Source organism: Podarcis melisellensis (assembly GCF_964234715.1).
Source record: "Podarcis melisellensis genome assembly, chromosome: 6".
Lineage (NCBI taxonomy): Eukaryota > Metazoa > Chordata > Lepidosauria > Squamata > Lacertidae > Podarcis > Podarcis melisellensis.
The window spans coordinates 55,851,318-55,873,716 of NC_138538.1; the positions used below are offsets into that span (position 1 = coordinate 55,851,318).

The window sequence follows — 22,399 nt, forward strand, 5'->3', positions numbered from 1 at the left end:
TAATGGATTGAGGTTGAATCCTGACAAGCCAGAAGTACTGTTCTTGGGGGACAGGGGGCAGGCTGGTGGGGAGGACTCCCTGGTCCTGAATGGGGTAACTGTGCCTCTGAAGGACCAGGTGCATAGCCTGGGAGTCATTTTGGACTCACAGCTGTCCATGGAGGCATAGATCAATTCTGTATTCAGGGCAGCGGTCTATCAGCTCCATCTAGTGTGCAGGCTGAGACCCTATCTGCCTGAAGACTGTCTCGCCAGAGTGGTGCATGCTCTAGTTATCTATTGGACTATTGCTATGTGCTCTACGTGGGGCTACCTTAGAAGGTGACCCGGAAACGACAACTAATCCAGAATACGGCAGCTAGACTGGTCCTGAAAGACCTACATTGGCTTCCAGTACGTTTCCGAGCACAATTCAAAGTGTTGGTGCTGACCTTTATAGCCCTAAACGGCCTTGGCCCAGTATACCTGAAAGAGCGTCTCCACCCCCATCAATCTGCCCGGACACTGAGGTCCAGTACCGAGGGCCTTCTAGTGGTTCCCTCACTGCGAGAAGCAAAGCTACAGGGAACCAGGCAGAGGGCCTTTAAGCTAGTGGCACCCACCCTGTGGAACGCCCTCTCATCAGATGTCAAAGAGATAAATAACTACCTGACATTTAGAATACATCTTAAGGCAGTCCTGTTTAGGGAATTTTTTAATGTGTGACATTTTAATGTATTTTTAATCTTTGTTAGAAGCCACCCAGAGTGGCTGGGGAGACCCAGCCAGATGGGCGGGGTACAAATAAATAATAATAATGATGATGATGATGATGATGTTTGTCTCTAGGACATCAAAATGACACATGTTGGATAAGACATCATCTTACTGATCCAAACAAGCTATTAAAAACAAAGCATGGAAGGAAGAAGAAAATTCTAGGCTGTTCCTGTTAAGATTCCTTGCCACAATATAGGAAAGAGGTGTCACAAAAGCAAGATGGAAGACAAAGATTGGATGGGAAAAATAAGTGGTATATGCAGGAGCCCAAAGGGAGATTTTTAAACCAGAGTTAAATTCCTGAAGGCAGGCATTGCTTAGTTATTGGACTTATTCATATGATATCCAGTGATTTCCCCCATAGTTTTGTATGTACCGGTAAATTGAAAGAGGCTTTCTAAAGGGAATGAAAAAATTCAGCCCTCACAGATGGCCATTCGTCAGCCATCCTGCTTACGCGTAGCTGTTAGATGTAAATATTTCATGTCATTCCTGTGTCACAATTATGAATATTTCAGTGAAACATTTTCTCCATTTCCTTCTCTCTCCCCCACAGTCATTGGGTGAATGACCAGCTTAAGCTTTTTAGCATCTGAAAAATGGATGAAACATCCCTAAACATTGCAGCAATCTGTGGAAGGTACAAAGCTAACTGGAAAGAAATCCATTATTCAGTAACTTGGGGCCGTGAACATCGTGATGACTTCTATGAGAGGAACTTCTATTTTAGCATGCAAAACTTATGCAGCTGTAGATAGCAGTGTTTCTTCAGTAATCTCAGTTCAGGAGCAGAAAAGTATACTGCAAATGCTTTTCTGTGGATAGCCTTAAGAGAATTAACTAGCACATCAACTCTGACTGGTTACCCAACTGCCAGGAGAAATGTTATACAGAAGCTAGCAGCATTATCACTTTGCCTAGAACTGTTGCTCATAGATTCAAGGGCTAATATGTAATTCGATAAATAAGGGTGTAGATTATTATTATACAGTGGTACCTTGGTTGTTGAACTTAATCTGTTCCAGGAGTCCGTTCGACTCCCAGAACCATTCGAAAACCAAGGCACGCCTTCCAATTGACTGTAGGAACTTCCTGCACTCAATCAGAAGCCGTGTTGGATGTTTGGCTTCCGAAAAACGTTCACAAACTGGAACACTCACTTCTGGGTTTGCAGTGTTCAGAAGCCCATTTGTTTGGGAACCAAGCCGTTTGACAACCAAAGTACCACTGTACTATGTACATAGAAAGAAAATGGAAATAACAGTAATTGCAAAACAGTAGCGGAAATACCCCAAATGGGTATAATCCTACAGACTGTAGAAAGAAAATGTAAAAAGAAATAAGATGGTGAGAATATTTTCATTTCAAGGAAATAATTTATAAAAAGGGAAATCTGAAGCAGGTTCTATCTAAAATACATGCTGTTCTAAAACTGCTGAAGTCACATTTGGGTACAAATTGTATGTATTTTGCTGTGTGTGTGTGTGTGCGCGCGTACACACACACACACACACACACTAATAAAGTTTGCTTTTAAAAATATAGCATGTTGCTCTTGGGAGCCTGTGGGCTCATTTCTACCATAATAATTTAGCTATCATGGGGCTGCACTTCAGAATTTTTACCTTGAAATAATAATCCAGAGTTTCAGCAACACTATTTTCCTGATTATCTTGGGTGAGTCACAGGTCAGTATGGAACAGCAACCGAATCCACTAATGACACCTTATCTTGGGATAAAAGATGCATGAAAGAAGCAGCCCTGGTTTGGCTTGGTGGTGGCAGCTCTTTTGCAACTCACTTCAACCTCTGATTCACTGATTCACATGTAAACATGAAAGGCTGCAGTTCTATGCATCTCTGGGAGTAAGATCCTCTGAACTCAGTGGGACGTTACCTCCAAGTAAGGACGCATAGGGCTGGATTGCAAGGGCAATCACTTTAGGATAGATGACTGTTGATAGGCCCACAAAAAAACCCCATGAGAAGGCTAACTCCCCATGTGCCCTTCAATGCCCCGTGGACACTTACGACAATCTTGCTCGTCTGACTTGTCTTTGCAATCCTCATCTCCGTCACATTTCCAGTTCAGATGGATGCATTCTCCATTGCCGCACCGGAACTCGTGAGCTGCACAGGTGCTCGTGGCTTGTGGCTTGGCTTTGAAGCCACACTTCTCCGTTGACTCATCGGAATGGTCCTCACAATCAGGCTGATTGTCACAGACCCAGATCTCTGGGATGCACAGGCTGTTATTGCACTGGAACTCGTTGGGGTTGCAGGTGAGGGGCGGGCACTTCCTCTCATCACTGCCATCACCACAATCATCGTCACCATCACAGACAAATATTGTAGCTATGCAGGTCTTGTTGCTGCACTGGAACTCAGTAGGGGAACAGACTGTGGAATAAAAGCAAAAGAGGTGAGTTAGGAGAGCTCAAGCCTACCCAACAGACATAGTCTCCCATATTTTCAGCATTTCAGCCTTTCTCCAAAGAGTCACCCAAATCTCTTTTTGTTTCTTATTTCCCAATGGGGGTGGGGATTAACATGCATTTTTATTGCATGCACATGTGTGTATTTTATCACCACTGCCTCCTACTCTGTTCCATTCTGATGCTTCCACCTGCTCCTCATTGAAAGAAATAATAGAGATTGCTCTTGCTATCCTCATTCTTATCCACTACCACCAAGGGCACAGCTATACACCTCTATTTCAGGGACTGGAAGGTCCATAAGGTGTACCAACACCAACCCGATTCATAATGGTAACTACAGAACCAAAGGGTGCACAGCTTCCATGGCCTGCTTCCTGCTCATCAGCAGAGAGAGTGCCAGGGGGAAAATCAGCTACTGGTCTTTCCCAGGGATACTTCTTGCATTCCTGATTGTGTACTACAGGACTGAACAAAGAAGAAGTGGATGAGTCTCAAAGATGGCAAACAAATGAATAAGGGGTATTCAGCTTACTCCAGGTGATCAGAAGGGTCATAAAATATATCTTGAATACTCGACTAAGGAAAGGTTCATTTTAATACTTCTCTCCTTGCTAGTGCCTGCTAACCCAACAAGAACCCAAAAAGGATGGTGTGTCCTGTGCCATCTTTATGTCTGTAGTGAGTGCAAGAGTGTCAAGGGGCTGGGGGAGAAGAAGGGCCTTCAGCTGCGCAATGCAATATGCAACTAGGAACTCAAGAAGTTGCCCCTGCAATGTGCATTCGCCCCTCCCCCAAGGGAGCATCAAGAGGGGGAGAACACTTCAGTCTCATTTGCTCATGCTCGCTCTTCAAAATGCATGCAAATGGGAAAATGGCTTGTTGTCTAGCACTGAGGCTGAGCTAAAGGAAAAAAATGGCCAGATGGTCCAAACTCTCTTTCCAGCATGGAAGCAGCAAGGTGGCAAATGTAACTGGAGTAGTCCAAGAATTGCAGGTCACTATAAAACAGTTGGGATGTTGGGAAAGATGGAGGGCACAAGGAGAAGGGGACGACAGAGGATGAGATGGTTGGACAGTGTTCTCGAAGCTACAAACATGAGTCTGACCGAACTGTGGGAGGCAGTGGAAGACAGGAGGGCCTGGCGTGCTCTGGTCCATGGGGCATGAAGAGTTGGAAACGACTAAACAACAACAAATAAAACAGTAAGAGGGAACAACTGTACAAATTTGGAGGGGGGAAAAGAGCAAATCAGTTGCATAGAAAGGCTGGAGATCAGCATTGCAGCCAGTTGGGGAGGCCAGATATCAGAATGCCTCAGTTAAAGACCAGGGGATGACTCAAGTGTGTGCAGGCTTGTTATCTGCACCACAGTATACTCTGCTCTGGCCCTTCATGAGTGCCAATTTCATTCCCCTCCAAACGTAAGTAGATTTCTGAATTTCACAGCATGTCTTGTTTTGAACACATTAAGAGGTATGCATAGGGCAAATGCTCAGTGAGGTACGCAGGGATTTAGCTTCTGAGTTGCACTGATAAGCCCCTTTGCAACACAGTGAAATTTTCCCCTGGAAGTCACCGTGTGGCATTTGCATACAAATGAGAGTTTTCTGAGCTATAAAGTTGGGATTGATATTTTTCTCTCTCCTTCAATCTCTGCATGCCTGATTCAAAGTTGAACTAGAGGAAGTAGCTCAAATTAAAACTTCCAGGTGCCCTAGTGGCAGGGAACTAATGGTCACTTAGCTTACCAAAAGCAAATTCACCCCCCCATCAAGAGCTACCATTGAAAAGTCTTAACTGTGTGTAATTTGTTTCGCTATTAAGACACACACACACACACACACACACACACCTCTGCTTCAGCACTTTCAAGGATCCATAGGGAAATGATTACTTTTACAAATTATGCAACATGAAACATCACTCTTGGAAACAAGTTCTTTTAATTGGCGCAAGAGGGCATTTTTTTTGTTAACAGTTGAAGTAAACATTGCTCCTCCTGTACCATTCCAGTGAGATCCCACACAGCTTACTAGTAGTTGAGATAATAACAATATGGGGAAGGGGGGTTAAGCTGGAGGAGGCTGTTAAAAAAGCCCCACAACTGGTCCACTGGTCTTTATTTATGCCAAGGTATCTAATTACCGTAGATGCAAGCCTCAATTCTAAATTTCTTTCCTTGTTTCATTTGCAGCATCAGGTGGCTTGTGCCCAAAGACTGTGATATGCAACTTAACTGCAGGATGGAGGTGCACAGAATTGGGTCAAACTGTACGTAGAAGTGTTTATGAAACATGCCTGTTTGACTTTAAGGCAGGGGGTGGGTTAATGTTTTATGTAAGAAGCAGTAGAAGAGGAGAGAGAAGCCCACACCCTCCTCCTACTTCACTTTACCATACTCTGCTGCTTTAAACTCATAGAAATCATAGAATTGTAGAGTTGGCAGGGACCCTAAGGATCATCTAGTTCAACCCACTTCAATGCAGGAATATGCAGCTGTCCCATACAGGGATCAAACTTGCAACCTTGGCATCATCAGCACCATGCTCTAACCAACTGAGCTAACTGCTTCTCTCAAGCTTGACTCCAATGCCAGAAGTGAGTCAGCAGGGAAAGAACAGCTTAAAACAGTAGAGTGCAGTGAGCTAAGGCACAAGACAGGTGTGGTGTGACAAAGGCCGACCCTGAATCTCTTTAAGTTCCCCATTACAGCTAAAAGCTGCCAAGCCACCTAATTCCCACCACTTATGAAAACACAATCGGAGACTTCCTTTGAAATACTGAGAAAAGACTTGGCACTTTCCTTTTTAATTAACACCTTGACCAGCCCAGCTCCCAAAAGGTGTTCTGGTCTGCCGCTGGATTCTACAGGGCAAGAATTGCCTGACCACAGAAAGCTCCAAGTGACCAACTTGCTCAAATAGAGCTTGAGAGTAGACTGAGCCTTTTTAAGCCTCAGCATCAAGACTTCCTCTCCTGGGCTCTGCCCCCTTGTTGAGAGCTTCAGGGGGCCAACCCTCTGGCTTGAAGATAGGCACTCCCTCCTCCATTCCTTTGCCTACCACCTGGTACACTCCCTGCACCACTGGGCTTGAGAGGTGCTGTGAGAGGCCTTTGGATCCTCAGGAGCAGGGGAAGACACCTGTAAGTTCTGGCTTTTGCCCACAGGCCCTGGTGGTACAAGAAGTTCTTTTGGAGGCTCCTGTCTGCTTAAGTGAATAGCAGCCTTTCTCAGCCTAACGCCCCGGGCCCATGGCTGAAGGACGCTAAAGAAAACTGGGCACTTTCCCCTCACCTCTGTTGTGATTGTAGGCTGAGCTTAAAGACAACAGCATTGCAGCAGCTTTGCACCAACTGGGTCAGGAGTGGAGGAAGGCTTTGGCAACAGTTCCACAAACCTACCGTATTTTTCGCTCTATAAGACGCACCAGACCACAAGACGCACCTAGTTTTTGGAGGAGGAAAACAAGAAAAAAAAAATTCTGAATCTCAGAAGCCAAAACAGCAAGAGGGATAGCTGTGCAGTGAAAGCAGCAATCCCTCTTGCTGTTCTGGCTTCTGTGATAGCTGTGCAGCCTGCATTCGCTCCATAAGAGGCACACCACATTTCCCCTTACTTTTTAGGAAGGAAAAAGTGAGTCTAATAGAGCAAAAATTATGGTATTTATACTGATGGGGGCTCCTTGTGATGGGGGGATCAGAGATACTTGGGGGTTGTTCATGCATTCCAAGATTGAGCCTGATGGTTTTGGAACTGCAATCCTGAATTATCAAGTTGCTGTGAAATCTCTCCTCAATCCTATAAACAAGTCCACATGGGCTACATAGTATGTAATTCAGTCTCCTATACAAAGGGGTGTATGACTTACCTTAATGCCAGTCCTTCTGGTGCTTATTTCAAACCGCCAGAAGTCTAAGATTTCAGAACTTCATGATCATGCAGACATGATCCAACCCATGACCATCGTAGCTAACACTTTCCTACAGCCAGAGAGTGGCCATCTCTCCCTTCGGTTCCCCCAAGTACCCTGTACTTAATTGGCACTTTCAACTGACCTATTCATCTTGCTTAATAGCTCAACAGCAGCCCTCTTGGATCACTAGCCTCATTCCCTTATTAGATAATAATTTACGGTAGCAAGGATAAAAGCTTTCCTGAAAAGTTCAAAGAGTTGTGATAAACGTGAAAGATGCAGTGACTGTACGCTGCTAATGTAGCACTCCAGGTTGCATAGAGGAAATTGCCTTTGTAGATTTCATTTGAGTGGATTACAAATCAATGAGCAAAGTTTGCATAAGCACCCCTCCTTTTTTTTTTTTTTTTGGCAGGGCTGATGCAATTTATAAACTTCAGCTGTGAATTTATTTCTCTTTCCTGTGGGTCTAACAAGCATTTCTTTCTTTCTTCATTAGTTCATCTCCGCCCTTCCTTCTGCTTGTATACCTTTTCTCTGTCTATTGAAATCTGCCAAACATGCAAGTAAGACCATTCCACACATATGCACAAAAATGACCCTCCACCAGCAGCTGATACAAATTAATATAATGCTTCTTCCTCATCTCCTCTGCGCCTGCTTATGGACCTATGTATTCTCACATCAAAGGCCATCTCACATAACCAATGGATGCAATGCTAAATGATCATAAATAAGATGTGCTGGCTTTAACAGAAGCCATCTGTTTACTTTCTTTGATTTTGCTATCTATTACATTACGGTATGAGTTTCTTTACTTGCGAGGGGAAAGATATGGATTTCTTTTTAGTTTTGTTCTTCAAGGTTCCAAGAAAGAGCTGCTGCAATTGCAATTGAAGAAGCCACTTAAAGAGCTCTCAAAAGTAATCTTCAGGATCCTAGATACCAAGGAAAGTTGTACCAGGAGCATTAAAATGAGAGCAGTAAACAATAATGCAGCTTTACTTTCCCTACCTCTTCCTCTAAAAAGAAAGAAAAATGTGGAGTGGGGTAGAAGAGAGAGAGAGAGAGATGGAGAAGCATATTTATTCATCTATAGACAAATATATATCTTATGACCAAACGTCCCCATACATGTTTTGTTCACTAGAAAACTGAAATAATGCAGTTAAGAAAAGTATATTATGAAAACTGGTATAATGCACCTCATTTCCTACAGTTATTTGTCTGTGTGTATGTGGAGGGGGGAAATGGAAGGAAAGAAAAAAAGCACTGACTCAGTATGCATGTAAGGGCATTTAGATGTCTCTTGCATTCTTTTCCTTAAGAGTGCTTTGTAATAAAAGAAGGGACAAGCAAAAAAAGCTTCTCTAACTGTAAATTTCCATACAAGTGCTTTGACTGAATGGTTAGTCAGATCATTAACCCTGGGGAGAACAATACTGGGAAAATAGCTCCAGAAGAGATGTTAGGTATATTGCTACTTGAGACTGAAAGTCCAAAGAGTGGCACTCCTAATTTGACAAAATTACCATACTTTAATGTAGGGATGGACAAACTATGGTCCTACTGCCACATGTGACTTAATTTCAAAAGCCCTTTGCAAGGGATCAGCTCAGACTGCTAGCAAGAGAGATCTGTTTCTCTCCTTGCAAGCCACTGGGAGGAAAGGAAGGAGGAGAGAGAGAGAGAAAAGGGTGTCAAAAAGAGAGAGGAAAGGGGGTGTCAGAGTGAGTGTGGGATTCTGCTCACTTTTGACTCTATTACTGGCAAGTCACCCCTGAAAGATGACCTCTGAGAGACTGTAGCACTTAAGAGCGGGGAGGGGAAACTCTCCTTCAATACCATCCCAGTCTACTACCTGAGATGACTACATCTCTATGGGTTGTGGTAATAAACCCTTGGGGTTTTTCAGTTGGGTTTTTTAAGTGTGAGAAATGTTTAGAGAGTTCATATCAAGTTTAAAAGTTTATAAACTGCTATAAAGGTCCTACTTTTGTTTTTAGTTGACTAACTGTAGCCAATTTAACCAATTAACTGGTAAATCAATCAACCCATTTATATACATGCCACAGCACTTTTGGGCTATGTAATAAAGGTAACAATTTTCCTCACAAATATCACAGGTAATGTATTGTTGTGAAAAGAACTTTTCCCAAAATAGTTTCCGAGGCAATGGTGCTTTTCAGGCAAGTTCTTTTCAATCTGTCAATTACAAAATGGTCCATCAGGTTATTTAATGCACTTTACCCCTCAATACAACAAGTGCAGCATTACAAACAATTAGCATTCCCAGAGTGTTATGTTCAGTTTGTACTGAATTGCTTTGGTATGTGCCCATTTATTCTCCAGTCTGGATGAGACTTGTCAGCTAAACTAGCAATTTCGCAACAGCTTTCCCAGAAACAAATGAGGTTGTGCGTGTAATTGACTATTAGCTTACATATTTGGTACATGGCATGGCATGTTGAAGCAGCTAATATTATTTGTCACATAATAAAACATGGTCCAGTGATATGAACTGTGGCAGGAAACCATATTCCTGAAATGCATAGAGTAAAATTTTGGAACAATTTCCCTGGAAACACTGTGGATGCAAAAGAACCATTACTCATTTTGAAAATGAACTGGATCAAATCAATGGCTGATGAAGGCTAGTCTGGTATCTCAGAATGGCTCCACTGGAATCAGTAAAGAACGCTTCACTTCCACATAACCTTCTGTTAACTATTTTGTGCTACTTGTTCCAAAGTACTGGAGTTATCCAGAAGTGGAGCTGGAAAGCAGGACATGAGCTAAAGGAGTTAGGGACAAGGAAGGAGCTTTCATTTCATGCTCTGGCCAACCTATCTGAACGCAAGAAGGACTTTTTCAAGTTAGACAGACTACTATTAACAAAGCTACTGTAGCAGCCAGTGTGGCATTGTAAGGTAAAGGGGAAAGGGACCCCTGACCATTAGGTCCAGTCGTGGCCAACTCTAGGGTTGTGGCACTCATCTCGCTTTATTGGCCGAGGGAGCTTCCGGGTCATGTGGCCAGCATGACTAAGCCGCTTCTGGTGAACCAGAGCAGCGCACGGAAACGCCGTTTACCTTCCCGCTGGAAGGTATCTACTTGCACTTTGAGGTGCTTTCAAGCTGCTAGGTTGGCAGGAGCAGGGACCGAGCAACGGGAGCTCAACCCGTCGCGGGGATTCGAACCGCTGACCTTCTGATCGGCAAGTCCTAGGCTCTGTGGTTTAACCCACAGTGCCACCCGCGTCCCAAGTGCTTTGACTGAATTGTAAAACTGCCTTAAAAAGAGTAGTTATTGAAGGTTTGAGTGTAAATTTTAAAAAGTTGTATTCTTTTTTAAAAGAATTCAATGAATTAATGAAAAACAGGCCAGTTTTGCATTATATAAACAAAGTAATGACACATTTTTATAATGAATATGAAATATACTCAGAGTCGCAAAGTGATTTCATGCTCTTTATTCAGCTCATAGTGGTGAGGAGGAATGAATGAAAGTCCCCTCAAAGTATCTGCTTTATATACATTATTTACACATTGGGCTGCACATGATTGGCTAATTCCGGAATTCTACAGTAAGCCAATCAGGTTGTGGATTCACTTCTATCTGGAGCATGATTGGGTGGTTCCTGCCAACCAATCAGACTGCTGCATTGTTCTAGGACCAATCAGACTGCTGCATTCTGAATCCTATTGTTCTAGGACCAATCAGACTGCTGCCTTTTGGATCCTTTTTTAAAAAAAATGATATTTCTTAGAAGTTTCAAAAATTACAGAAAAAAGAAAAAAGAAAACAACAAAAAATTTAACAAAACATACATAACAATACATCAAAAAAGGAAAAAAAACATAAAAACAATACAACAATAACAATAAAAAAACACACATCCAATATTCCATATCTTTCATTTACTTGTTTCATCGACCTCCTCACACCTCCCTTTTTGTATTCTAGTTTAATTATTTGTTTCAGCAAATTCTTTCCATCTTTCTCAATTTTTATTGAGTAATTTGTCTTAACAGTCTAACCTATTAATTAACTCAGCAAATCCTTTCCATCTTTCACTATATTCTGTCATTCAATTTACCTTAATTTATTTTAACCTTATCTTACCATAAAATACCTTAAAGCTTAAAACTTAAAATTTATTTGTACATAATTCCTTATATCCTTTCTACTAAAGCCAAATATTTTCATTCCAACATTTTTCCTAATGCTCATTAATTTTACACTAACTCCCACGCCTCTTCTCTTCCTGGTCTCGGGTTATGTCAGTCCTTACTGTCCATTCCATCTAGTCCATCAACCTGGTAATCTTATGTCCGAGACTCTTAAGTCTTTTCCATGTCCCTTCTGCAGATCTTCTTCTTGTTTGTACCTGCACTTTACCTTGTCTTTTGTTGATCTCTTTCTTAATTTCTTTTCTTTCTCGTTGAGGAGTAGGTCTCGGGGATACTCCAACTCAAAAATATCTCCGTCTCTCCTCAGCAGATCAGCCCATTCCCCACAGTCCCATTCCCCACAGTCAGCAGTGTAGTCCAGAAAATATTTAAAAGCATGTTTCAAAGTCCCACCAAAGTTAAGGGCCCCCACATCTCCAGACCCCCCCCGGCCCACTCCAAATTCAGTCTTCAAGGACAGCGGTTTATGCTCCTGCAGGGCCTCAGGTCTCTCTATTTGTGTTACTTGAGGTTCAACAGCAACCTCCTCTATTGACTTGCCCTGTCAAAACAGGTTCCTGCGTTGGCTCCTGAATGGTTTCTGTATAAATATTCACTGTTTGTCCAAAATTTTTGACTGCAACAGTCATCAAATCCATCTTCTCATGCATCTGCTCCAACAAAGCGCTTGTCTTGCAAAAAGCAAGCACCAAAACTTCTTCCAAACACATTTTTATTCAAGGTCAGGGTCTGGTCCCACGATCTTAATCTCCACAGCTGTGAAATCCCCAGATAGACTCCAGCAACAATTTAACAAGCTCCCTCTAGAGGAGACAATTTCTATTTGTATCCATCTTTTGAAAGCAGGTCCAACAAAAGAGAATTACTTTCATTTTTCAAAATCTTTGTTTCTTTTAAATGCAAAAGGCAACATTGGAATCAATTTGTTTCTCTTCTTTAACTATCTGTCAAAAGGCATTCCATTCAGTCAATGAACTTCCCCAAAAATCTCTGTCTCTGACACCCCGTTCCCAGGTTTGAGACGGTAGAAATTTATCTTTCTTTACTCTCTCTCCTGCAGGCTTGAACAATCAAAATTCCCCCTCTTTACTCCTGCTTCCAAGAGGAGTTTTGATGGTTAAAACTGGAGGAATTTTAAACCTTTATATACGACTTTCCTGACTTTAGCTTGCACAATTTTTGCTTCAGTCTATTTACAAAAGCGGAAGGCGGACTTCCTGTTTAGAACCTTCCCGCTTCAGTGCCAAATTAAAATGTTTCTTAATCCAATTTTCCATTCTACTCACGGGTACTTGTTTAGAGTCCAATTGTCCACAGGAAAAAGTCAGCGCTCTCCGGCAATGGCTGTGCGGCTTCACTCCGTAAAAATAGCGGTCGATTCAAAACACCGTGCCGCTCACCCCACGTCGCTTCGGATCCCCGAAAAAGGGGTTTCCTTGCGAGTAGGGGGGGCGCTCCTGGTGTCAGCCGAATCCCACATTCCCAGGCTTCCTCTGCCTGGGATTTTTGAAGGGTCTCTGCCTTCGCCGCAGCGGCAAGACCCGATTTTCGCGGAGCGGGTTCCTCTTGATCAGAGGAATTCCGCCATTGCTGATGGCGCTAACCCGGAAGTCCCCACTGCCTTTTGGATCCTATTGTTCTAGGACCAATCAGACTGCTGCCTTTTGGATCCTATTGTTCTAGGACCAATCTGACTGCTGCAGTTTGGATCCTATTCAACTCAGTACATAACAGAATATATAGGTGCACAACCTTTGAAAAATGCTATCCTCCCATATCCAAATGATACACATTTTGGATTTCAAATTCTCAAGCAGATACAGGATGCCCTGGAAACCCATCTATCAGAAGCAGAGCAGAAACTCCCTCCCAACTTCTACGCTCACGGTCAACTTCTGAGTCAATGAGCAGAATAAGAATAATCTAAGCTGATCAAAAGGAATAAGAAAAGCTTCCTTCATTCAGTAAGAGAACCTTGCAGCTACAACGACTGAGACACAGACTCCCAGCAGTGCAACTCTACTGAATAATGATGTATAAGGCACTGCTCCTAGTACAAGTAAGTGGGGTCATCGCCCCATAAAACTTCTACTTCCGCTAATTTAATTCTCTTGATGGGAATTCTCCACTAGGGCAGAGATGAAGACTGCTGCATTTCAAGGCCTAAATATCCCCAGTATTTAGCACATTTTGTCATTAACTCCACTGAAGCAAAGAGGAAAAGAATCAGGAGAAAGCTGGAGTTTGGCACATCAAATTTTACCCATAAAAGGTTGGGACAGGTGGAGAAAAAAGCCCGTGGGAAGGAGTGAAAGGAAAACAGGAGACATTACGAAGAAATTATCTTCAAAAATAGTTTTCAAGTAAAATACAAGGTAATGGGCTCTTCAGTTAGTACTTCCAACTAAATATGAAGTCTGATGCTAAACATTATAGCAATACATATCTCATTATCTGAACTTATGCCTAGTGGAGACTGGAATAGCCCCTTGGCTCTCTTCCAAGCCATTAGAGCAAAATGTTTCTTCCAAATTCCCCCATTTCATTATTTTGTCACAGTCAAAGAACACAGAAGAATCTAAAAGGAACACAGAGATGGAAACAATAATAGTTGCAGGTTTATCAAGTGTAAGTCTTTGATAAATAAGATAAGGCAGGAAAGAATACTACACCACCGATTTTACATGCTGTTTAACTACTGGACAGCTGGAAGGATTAATGCTGTGCATTATGCCCTGGCTATTCAGAAATTAAAACATAGTGTGCCAGCTGCTACTTTATCACTGCTTAAGGTATTAGAGCTCCTTAGAAAGCAGGAGAAATTGTTCTTTAGTTACTACCTCATCTCATATTCAGATTTATCCTGCAGGTTCACAACAAAGAGGCAAAAAATAAAATAAAATTGTCTCTGTGGTTGCCTGTAATCACACACTCACAAACAGAAACGAGGGTGCTTTTGGCATGAACATATTAGCTGTTTGTCATAGTTAAATGCAAAGCAGTGCATTCATGGAGCATTCAGCCTGACACTTAAATTGGGCAAATAATTTTTCTTTGCACATTATGAGAGCAACCTCGCTTGCCAAAGAACGGGGACACAGGTGCTCTTGTTTCTCTTGCACAGAGAAGTCCTCCGCATGACTCTCTTTAATGTGAAATGGAGGGACTGGGTTGAGGGAGGTGCAGAAGCAGAAAAGTACCGTAGGACGTTGGACCTCCAGGAAGGCTTGGAGCAAGTTACTGTTCTTTCATCCCAGTTATTCAAAATAGGAAACAGGGTTATTGGGAAGGTAAATGATGGCTGCTTCACCATGCAAAATTTGGTATGTGGAAGTCACTTTTAGGTAGGCAGGAAAGGCCATAGATCTTACATATAGTTTGTTCAGTGTGTGTGTGTGTGTGTGTGTGTGTGTGTGTGTGTGTGTGCGTGTGTATTTTGCCAAGGCATTTTACCACAGTGTATGCTTGTGGAGAAACAGATGCATGTGCATTTATCCAAAATGACAAATCTACACAGGAGAGTCACACTGCTTAGAAAAATGGAATTGACTACTATGTGGGAAATTTTCATCTTGTGTGTTGCGGCCCTTAGATTAAGACTTATAAACCACTTTGTATACTAATACAGCAGTGCATTACAGAGATTGTAGTAAAAAATAAAATAAATCCTAGAATTGTAGAGTTGGAAGGGACCGTGAGAATCATCTAGTCCAACCTCCTGCAGTGTAGAAATCTTTTTGCCCCACATGAGGCTCAAACCCATGACCCTGCGATTAAGAGTCTCATGCTCTACTGACTGAGCTATCCTGAGGGCTAAATCGTGGAAGAAGATACACCTCCACTCATCCATAAATCTGTCGAGGATGTACCCATGTTGTGATAAAATAATAACAATCCTACTACCAGAAGAACAAAAAAATCCTATGAAATGATTTTTCTGCTTCTCAGAGACGAAACAAGAATGCTTTGAAAGATCCAATGTGCTTTGAAGTTAGGAAGCTGGGCAGTAGTGCTGTGGCAGGGCAACTCCAGAGAAGTCACTCATGGCATTTTAAGAGACCTCTTTGAGCATGCTATAAAGCCGTACTGTGAGATGCAGAGACAAGCAGAAAAGTTAGCTCTTTTATTCAAGAAAACAGCATACCACTAGACAACAATACCGACAAACAGGACTGGAGACAAGTGGGGAGCGAAGCTTAGTACAGTAGGGGCAGCAAGCTCCTGGGATATTTCATTGGCAGAGTCAGAACTGCTTTCTGCCCTTGGCTCCTCTTGCTCACTAAAGTCTGTTGCCTTTTCAGAATCCAACCACTCCTCCCCTCCTTCCCCCTGTGACCTGTCCTCAGTGTCCCACCACCACTCCTGGGCTCCCTGGGCTCTGATCTTTGCTCCTGATGCTTCCCTAGGGAGTTCCCTGGCTAGTGCCTCCCACCACTCCTCATCCAGCCAGTCCCTAACAAGTACATGCTAAAAACAGTGTGCAATATTTCTCTGGTTCATGCTGAAATAGCTGAAGGGAAGAAGGGGCATTGAACCTGCTTAATCTTTTCCTAGTTTTAGTAAGTGATGCTGTCAGTAAAACCAATCTAAAGCTTCTGCTACTCTTCAATGATTCCCTTCCTTGATAAAAACACCCCTTTGGATGCCCAACTCAATAGATCAATAGAGAGAGTTGTAGCCATTAATAGTATTGATAATTTAATCTAGGAGACCACTGAACTGTAGGTGGCTTAGTCTCTGGAGTAGAATTAAACAAGATGTGTCCTGTTAATGGTACACATTGGTTAAAACTAAAGAGTAGATGGTTCGGGGAGTACTTAAAATCAGTCCTCCAGGCCAGGGAAACAGGCAGTGAATGTCTCATTTTAATATGAGAAGAAACTAGCCTTCTTTTTTTCCCCTTTATGGGCAAGTACAGATTTGTCACAGTGTGCTGTAGCCACCTGCTAAGCCAGTCCTCTGTATCACCTTGCCAAATGAAGAGGACAGCTTTACTATTGCTCTGCTTCTACAAATTTCTCATCAGTTGTAGAAAGATGGCAAACACCTTCCATATTACTCAGCAGGATGATACCTTTCAAGTAAGGGCACAATTGTATCTCCCATCACATGAAGGAGGGGCTTTGCAGAGTGTCAGAGCCGCTCCTGGCAGTGGGAGGTAGGGAGAAGGACAACCAGGCCCCATGCTACCACATGGAGTTTGTGAGCACTAGATCTCAAGTCAGCTCAGCCCCCGTGAACTCCATGTTTCTACTGGTCCAAGCCAGCAGGCCTCCTGCTGATTAGCTGAGCTGAGAGAGCTGGGTGGAAGAACATTTCTACCTAATCCAACCCCCTACATTTCCAGCCTGGTGTAAGGAGCGGTGGTAGTAGATTACTCTGTAAGTTACTGCTTGGCAAATGACTGTATATATAGCCATGCACTGCAACAGCACTCCTCGGATGGCACTGAGAGTACCTAAACTCCCCAGAGATGTGCTTAATTTGTACAAGAAACCGGATGTAGCCCTTTGGAATCAGTTACCAGCTGAAATTAGGCAAACAAGATGTTCAGGCCACTGAAGGTGTTTTTGTTTAAGAAGCCATTTTATGGAAATTCAATTGTAGAAACTGTTTTCTTGTTTGTAAGAGCTTGATGTTTTGTATTTTATCTTGTTTTATCTTATTGCACTCTGTTTCAATAGCTTCTGGCAGCAGAAAAGCTTAAGCATTCCTTCTTCCTGCCTATCACTTCTCCCCTACAAATGTTCTTGCTCTGACAGATGCAGGTTTGGAAATATACACTTGCCACTGTGTAGTTCCAAGCTTAGTTGCCTGTATGGTAAGACATTGCCGAAGGGATTCTTGCAACATGTAAGCCATTGAACTCAAACTTACAAGGAACTATACCAAACTCTGGTAGAGGAATGAGGCTACAAAATGTTCTGTTGTGGGTGTTCAGGGAAGATTATGGCCCACAGTAGAGTGGGTTCACATACCAAGTGCAGGAGGTATTTTTTAAACAGGGAAGAAGTACTGATGGGGATCTCTACAATGTCAAAAATCAAAATGACTAGGCATCAACCTGCCAAGGGAGTTAAGATCAGCAGGGAAAGCTTTGTGGGCAAAACATGTAAGGGCCTTCTCTATGGTGGCCCCCAGGTGTTGGAATGACTTCCCTCTGAGATGCATCTTGTGCCTTTATTGTAAGCAGTTTGACAATTGGCCAAGATGCACCTCTTTACCCAGAACTTTGCCTAAGCGGTTATCTTCCCTTCACTGGTGTTGCTGTGCACTGCTAGTCTGTGCTACTGTTTTGCCACATTTGTTATGCGGTTCTATTTCATGATTTAAATGTGAATTTTACATATTTTAAGTGCAGTATCTTTGTAAGATGTCCTAGGACCAGTTGGTGAATGGGGCAGGCTATATATGCAAATAGTAAATGAAATAAACAAATAAGAAGGATAGGATCAATGCAGAATCAGACAAAGGGGCTGTTACAATGCAGCAACTGCATATTTACATTCAGTTTACATCTTTCTCCCTGCATGCCAGGTAAGGAAAGCTCCAACTCAAGGATGCTGATGTGGCAGCAGGGCAGGTGAATTTCCTACACATGAACAAACTTGCCATAAGACATAAAATGAAGCTGAACACATAGTTTTAAGATGCCGCCTGAGTCTTTCAGAAAGATTTTGCTCTCTCTGCTCACTTGGGATGAAGTTCTTCCTGCTTAGGTTGGCGCTTAGGTCTCTATGCTGCCTAGCAAGGAGCATTTAGGGGTCTATAATTAACTATGGCATGAGTGGGTACTGGCGGGGAGGGAGGGAATAGACTGCAGCTTTTGTAGCACAAATCCCACTGTGCTTGATGATTACTCTCCCACTGCTGCTTTTACAACAACTCAATTGGAGGCCTTTTGCCATCTCTTTGGGAGATTATCTTACAAGCCGGCAGAACCACTCCTTAAAAAGGAAGTTTTGCTTTGTATTATTGGAATTCCCAAATCAAATACAGCAGTTTATAACAGCTTATTTAGCTCAGAATCTCCTACCTGGTAGGGGCAAGGGACACTGATTACCTTCACATTTTCTGGAATAAAATCACTGAAGCTAGAAAATGCAGAGATCCTAACAAAGACGGATAAAGAAACAGTTTTTTAATATATTTGTTTAGCATAACTAAGCCAACAAATCAATGCTCGGGAGAATTAAGGTGCTTATGCACTGGCAGTTTCCCAGGAGGAGGTTGAGGATCATCAAGCACACTGTCTCTAGGGCAGGTATAGGCAAACTCGGCCCTCCAGATATTTTGGGACTACAGCTCCCATCATCCCTGACCACTGGTCCTGTTAGCTAGGGATGATGGGAGATGTAGTCCCAAAACATCTGGAGGGCCGAGTTTTCCTATGCCTGCTCTAGAGCCTTGCCAGAGGCTTTGTTTTACTTGCAATAAACCCCTGTATCTCCTTTCATTCTTAAGGAACTGATGCCTTCCCCCTACAGCCATCAGAAACCTATGATTTGCCTCCACTGTTGGAGGCTATATACTCCTGAATACCAGCTACTCAGAATCCCAAGTGGGGACAGCACTGTTTTACTCAAGTACTGCTTATAGACTTCCTACATGCATCTGCTTGGCCACTGTGAGAACAGGATGCTGGACTAGATGAGCCATTGCCCTGATCAAGCAGGCTCTTTTTATCCATTAGCATTACCACCTCAAACCACAGAGGCAGAGCTCTGCCATCATGGCTAGCAGCCAATGATAGCCTTATCCTCCATGAATTTGTCCAGTCCTCTTTTAGAGTATCCAAGCTAACGGCCATCACTGCTTCCTGTGGGAGCGCTATCATTGCAAAGAGATTTTGTCCTCCCACCTTCCACAAGACCATTTATGGCTGCTGCATTTGCTTCATTCACAACTTTCTGACTTAAAAGTTTGAATGTGAAACACATGTTTTCTCCCACACCAGAGCTTTTATTGACATGACGTCTGATATGGCTATACAATCCCTCACCAGTAAACCTCACCATATGAAAAGTCCCTGTATTTGCCAGCCATTATCAAACGGATTTGTTGCCATTTGGGCTCTGCTTCATCACCTTCCAACTAAAATTCAGTGTAGCATAGGTTTTGCACAAGTCTCAGGTAGAAACTTAGCAAAGCCCTCAGAAAAGCCAGTCATGCTATTTTCCATGCAGATATGTTGTTTGTTTGGATTTTAGAAACAGCCACTGAGTTTTCTTCCTGGACACTTCCTCTGGTTTTTAAGGGTTTTGTGTCTGTGTGTTTTGCACAGCGAGATGTGAAAATTACTTCCAACAATGATGAACTCCCCTTCAAATAGATATATGAAATGTGATGTTACTTTGAAATTCAGATACTTTCTGTGAAAGGCACAGCCTCTAATGTGACAAGGAGACGTCACATTTCAGAGGATGAGCTTGATAGCTTCAAATTTAACTCCAAGCAAGTAAGCAAGCAAGGCCCCTCCTCCCCCTCCCCCAAAGTAAGCTCAGGAAGAATGAAGAGATAAGTAAAACCTCCTCTTTCCCCCTGTCCTCACCCCCCATCCATGTTGAGGACAAGCAAACAGCAAAGATGAGAAAGAAGATGACAAAGATTCTAAGCAGAGAAGAAACAGGGATGCTTACAGAGTATCAGTAGATAAGCTTAGAGGGATTTTATCAGATTTGGATAACAGAAAGGATTGAAATCAATCCTTTAAAACTCAGAAGGCTTGCGAACAGCAGAGAGGGGGTCATCTTCATTCGGAGAAGAATGGCTTGATTTGACAAATGTGCTCCTTTCCAAGAAAGGAGAACTGACCACAACCCAAGGCGGAGAAGAGATGTGGGGACACCTAGGCCACAAAAGCAACCTTTCCATTCTCTGGTTCTGCCATGCTTAGTCTGCCACGCAGTGTGTAAAACAAGCCCCCAGCTGTACGAATAAAACCAGCCTCTTGTATGGCTGTGCAGCTATTCACACAAATGGAGGGAGAGTAGGGATGGGGGAATCTGTCGATTTCAGGATTTTGGTTTCTCCTATTTCTTGTCCTCACACATTTCCACATCAGTTTGCATGCGTGCGCACGAATGCTCGCACGCACTATATATATATCATGAAAATTCATTACCATTTTAGTTCACTTTTCTGCTAATGCATACATTTTTGCCTGCATTTCCTCCCAATGTACACATTTTTGCAAAGCAATTCCCCCCCAATATAGAGCATAAAAAGGGCTGTGGATGGCTATGCTCTGCCTCCAAGAATGGAGACCCCAATGCTTCTGAAAAGCAGCTGCTGGAAACCACAGAAGAGTTTTGGAAGAGTTTGGATTTGATATCCCGCCTTTCACTCCCTTTAAGGAGTCTCAAAGCGGCTAACATTCTCCTTTCCCTTCCTCCCCCACAACAAACACTCTGTGAGGTGAGTGGGGCTGAGAGACTTCAAAGAAGTGTGACTGGCCCAAGGTCACCCAGCAGCTGCATGTGGAGGAACGGAGACGCGAACCCAGTTCCCCAGATTACGAGACTACTGCTCTTAACCACTACACCACACTGGCTCTCACAGCAGGTGAGTGTGCTCTTGTGCCTGAATCCTGCTTGTGGTTTCCCATAAGGATCTGGTTGGCCACTGTGAGAACAGGGTGCTGGACTAGATGGGCCACTAGCCCAATCCACAAGGCTCTTCTTGTGTTCTTATTTTTGTATATTATTTTCACTAATATATATGTTTTTGTACATATTACTTGTCTGGAGAATTGCTAGCTGAAGTGTGAATTCTGAAGGATAGTTTGTTTTGGTTTGTGCATTGCTATGGAATGTACAAATCTGGTAGATTTGCCTTTAAGCATGAACTAAATTGAATTTGTCCCCCTGTCCCTACAAGAGACACTGCTTTGTTCCTTTATGTATGATTCTTTACTCACCCACAGAGGTTTTACAATACTGTACATAGAGCTACTGGGAGGATAAAGACAGTAGCACTATCTGCTTGCTTGAAACCATTTACAATAGATATTGCCTTTCGATCTTTGTGGGTTACTAAAAACACAACAGTCACCTATTCAGTGGCTAATGGCTGAAGAGTACTGGAGCAAGATCAGTCTCTCAGTCCACATTCCCAAGTACTAGCTAATATGTAGGTGGAATTGCAGCAAAATATTAATAGCTGAAAATGAATTACCTGCGACTTCAACAGCTTACTGCAGTGTTTGGGAAACAGAAAACATATCCAGCCTTCTGGGGAATCCCACAAATTATTTTCTCATTTTAACTTTGCAGTGTGCTTTACGGAGTGGCATTTTCTCCCTGAAGGGCTATTATTATGTGCTGTAGATTCTGACCCTGCCTAGAATATTCTTTCCAGAGTTTGAAGTTTGAATATAGAATGGAATCCTCTTAAAGGAATAAAGTGCCAATTCAATGTTTCTCCACCGCTACTCCTACTCATGGGTAGAGGCAGTGGATCTGCAGCCCACACTAGTTCCCAACTCATCTATGCTCTGGGGGGGGGGAGGGGTCTGTGGAGCTTGCATAGGCTGGGTGGCATGTGTGTCCCTACAATCTAATGTTGGTAAGATTGTCTTCAACGCCCTTCCTAAAACCTACAGCATATGGAAACACAAATATTGATTTTTGTGGCTTAAGATGTAGTACAAACACATTTAATCAGAAAGGCTGGGGTAGATAGGAAATACAGGAGGGAAGGGATACAAAAACTGGCATCAGATAATTTGGAGTTTGAGTTCATTGAGGTCAAATAACAGCATCAGTATTAAAGGCCCAGGATCATTCAGACTCACCATTAGTGCACCCGGCCTCATCAATTCCACTTTCACAGTCTTTTTCTCCATCACACCTCCATGAAGATGGGATGCATTTGTTGCTGGAGTCTCCACAGCTGATTTTTTCAGCTAAGCATACTTGTTTGGCTAAAAAAAGAAGCACAAAAATAACATAATTAATGAATAAAAAAAACCTATATATAACTTTACCTCAGAGTGCCCCACATTTGCATCAGGCAGCAGACACAGTAGAAAGACAGGTGGATGTCCTTTGTGGGCGGAAGGAATGATTCCCTGAAAGCTTTGTACAATTATAT

At 42.8% G+C, this 22,399-nt stretch overlaps 1 protein-coding gene across 4 annotated transcripts in view; it reads right to left on the bottom strand.

The window, feature by feature from the left end:
• LRP8 (LDL receptor related protein 8) overlaps positions 1 to 22,399 on the bottom strand; it is a 195,175-nt gene that overhangs the window by 27,512 nt on the left and 145,264 nt on the right. For all 4 annotated transcript variants that reach the window (XM_081915272.1, XM_081915270.1, XM_081915269.1 and 1 more), the window contains 2 exons: positions 22,101 to 22,229; positions 2,791 to 3,159 (listed from right to left, as the gene is read on the bottom strand). In XM_081915272.1, coding sequence (XP_081771398.1) covers positions 2,791 to 3,159; positions 22,101 to 22,229 — 498 coding nt within the window. The remainder of the gene's footprint in view (positions 1 to 2,790; positions 3,160 to 22,100; positions 22,230 to 22,399) is intronic.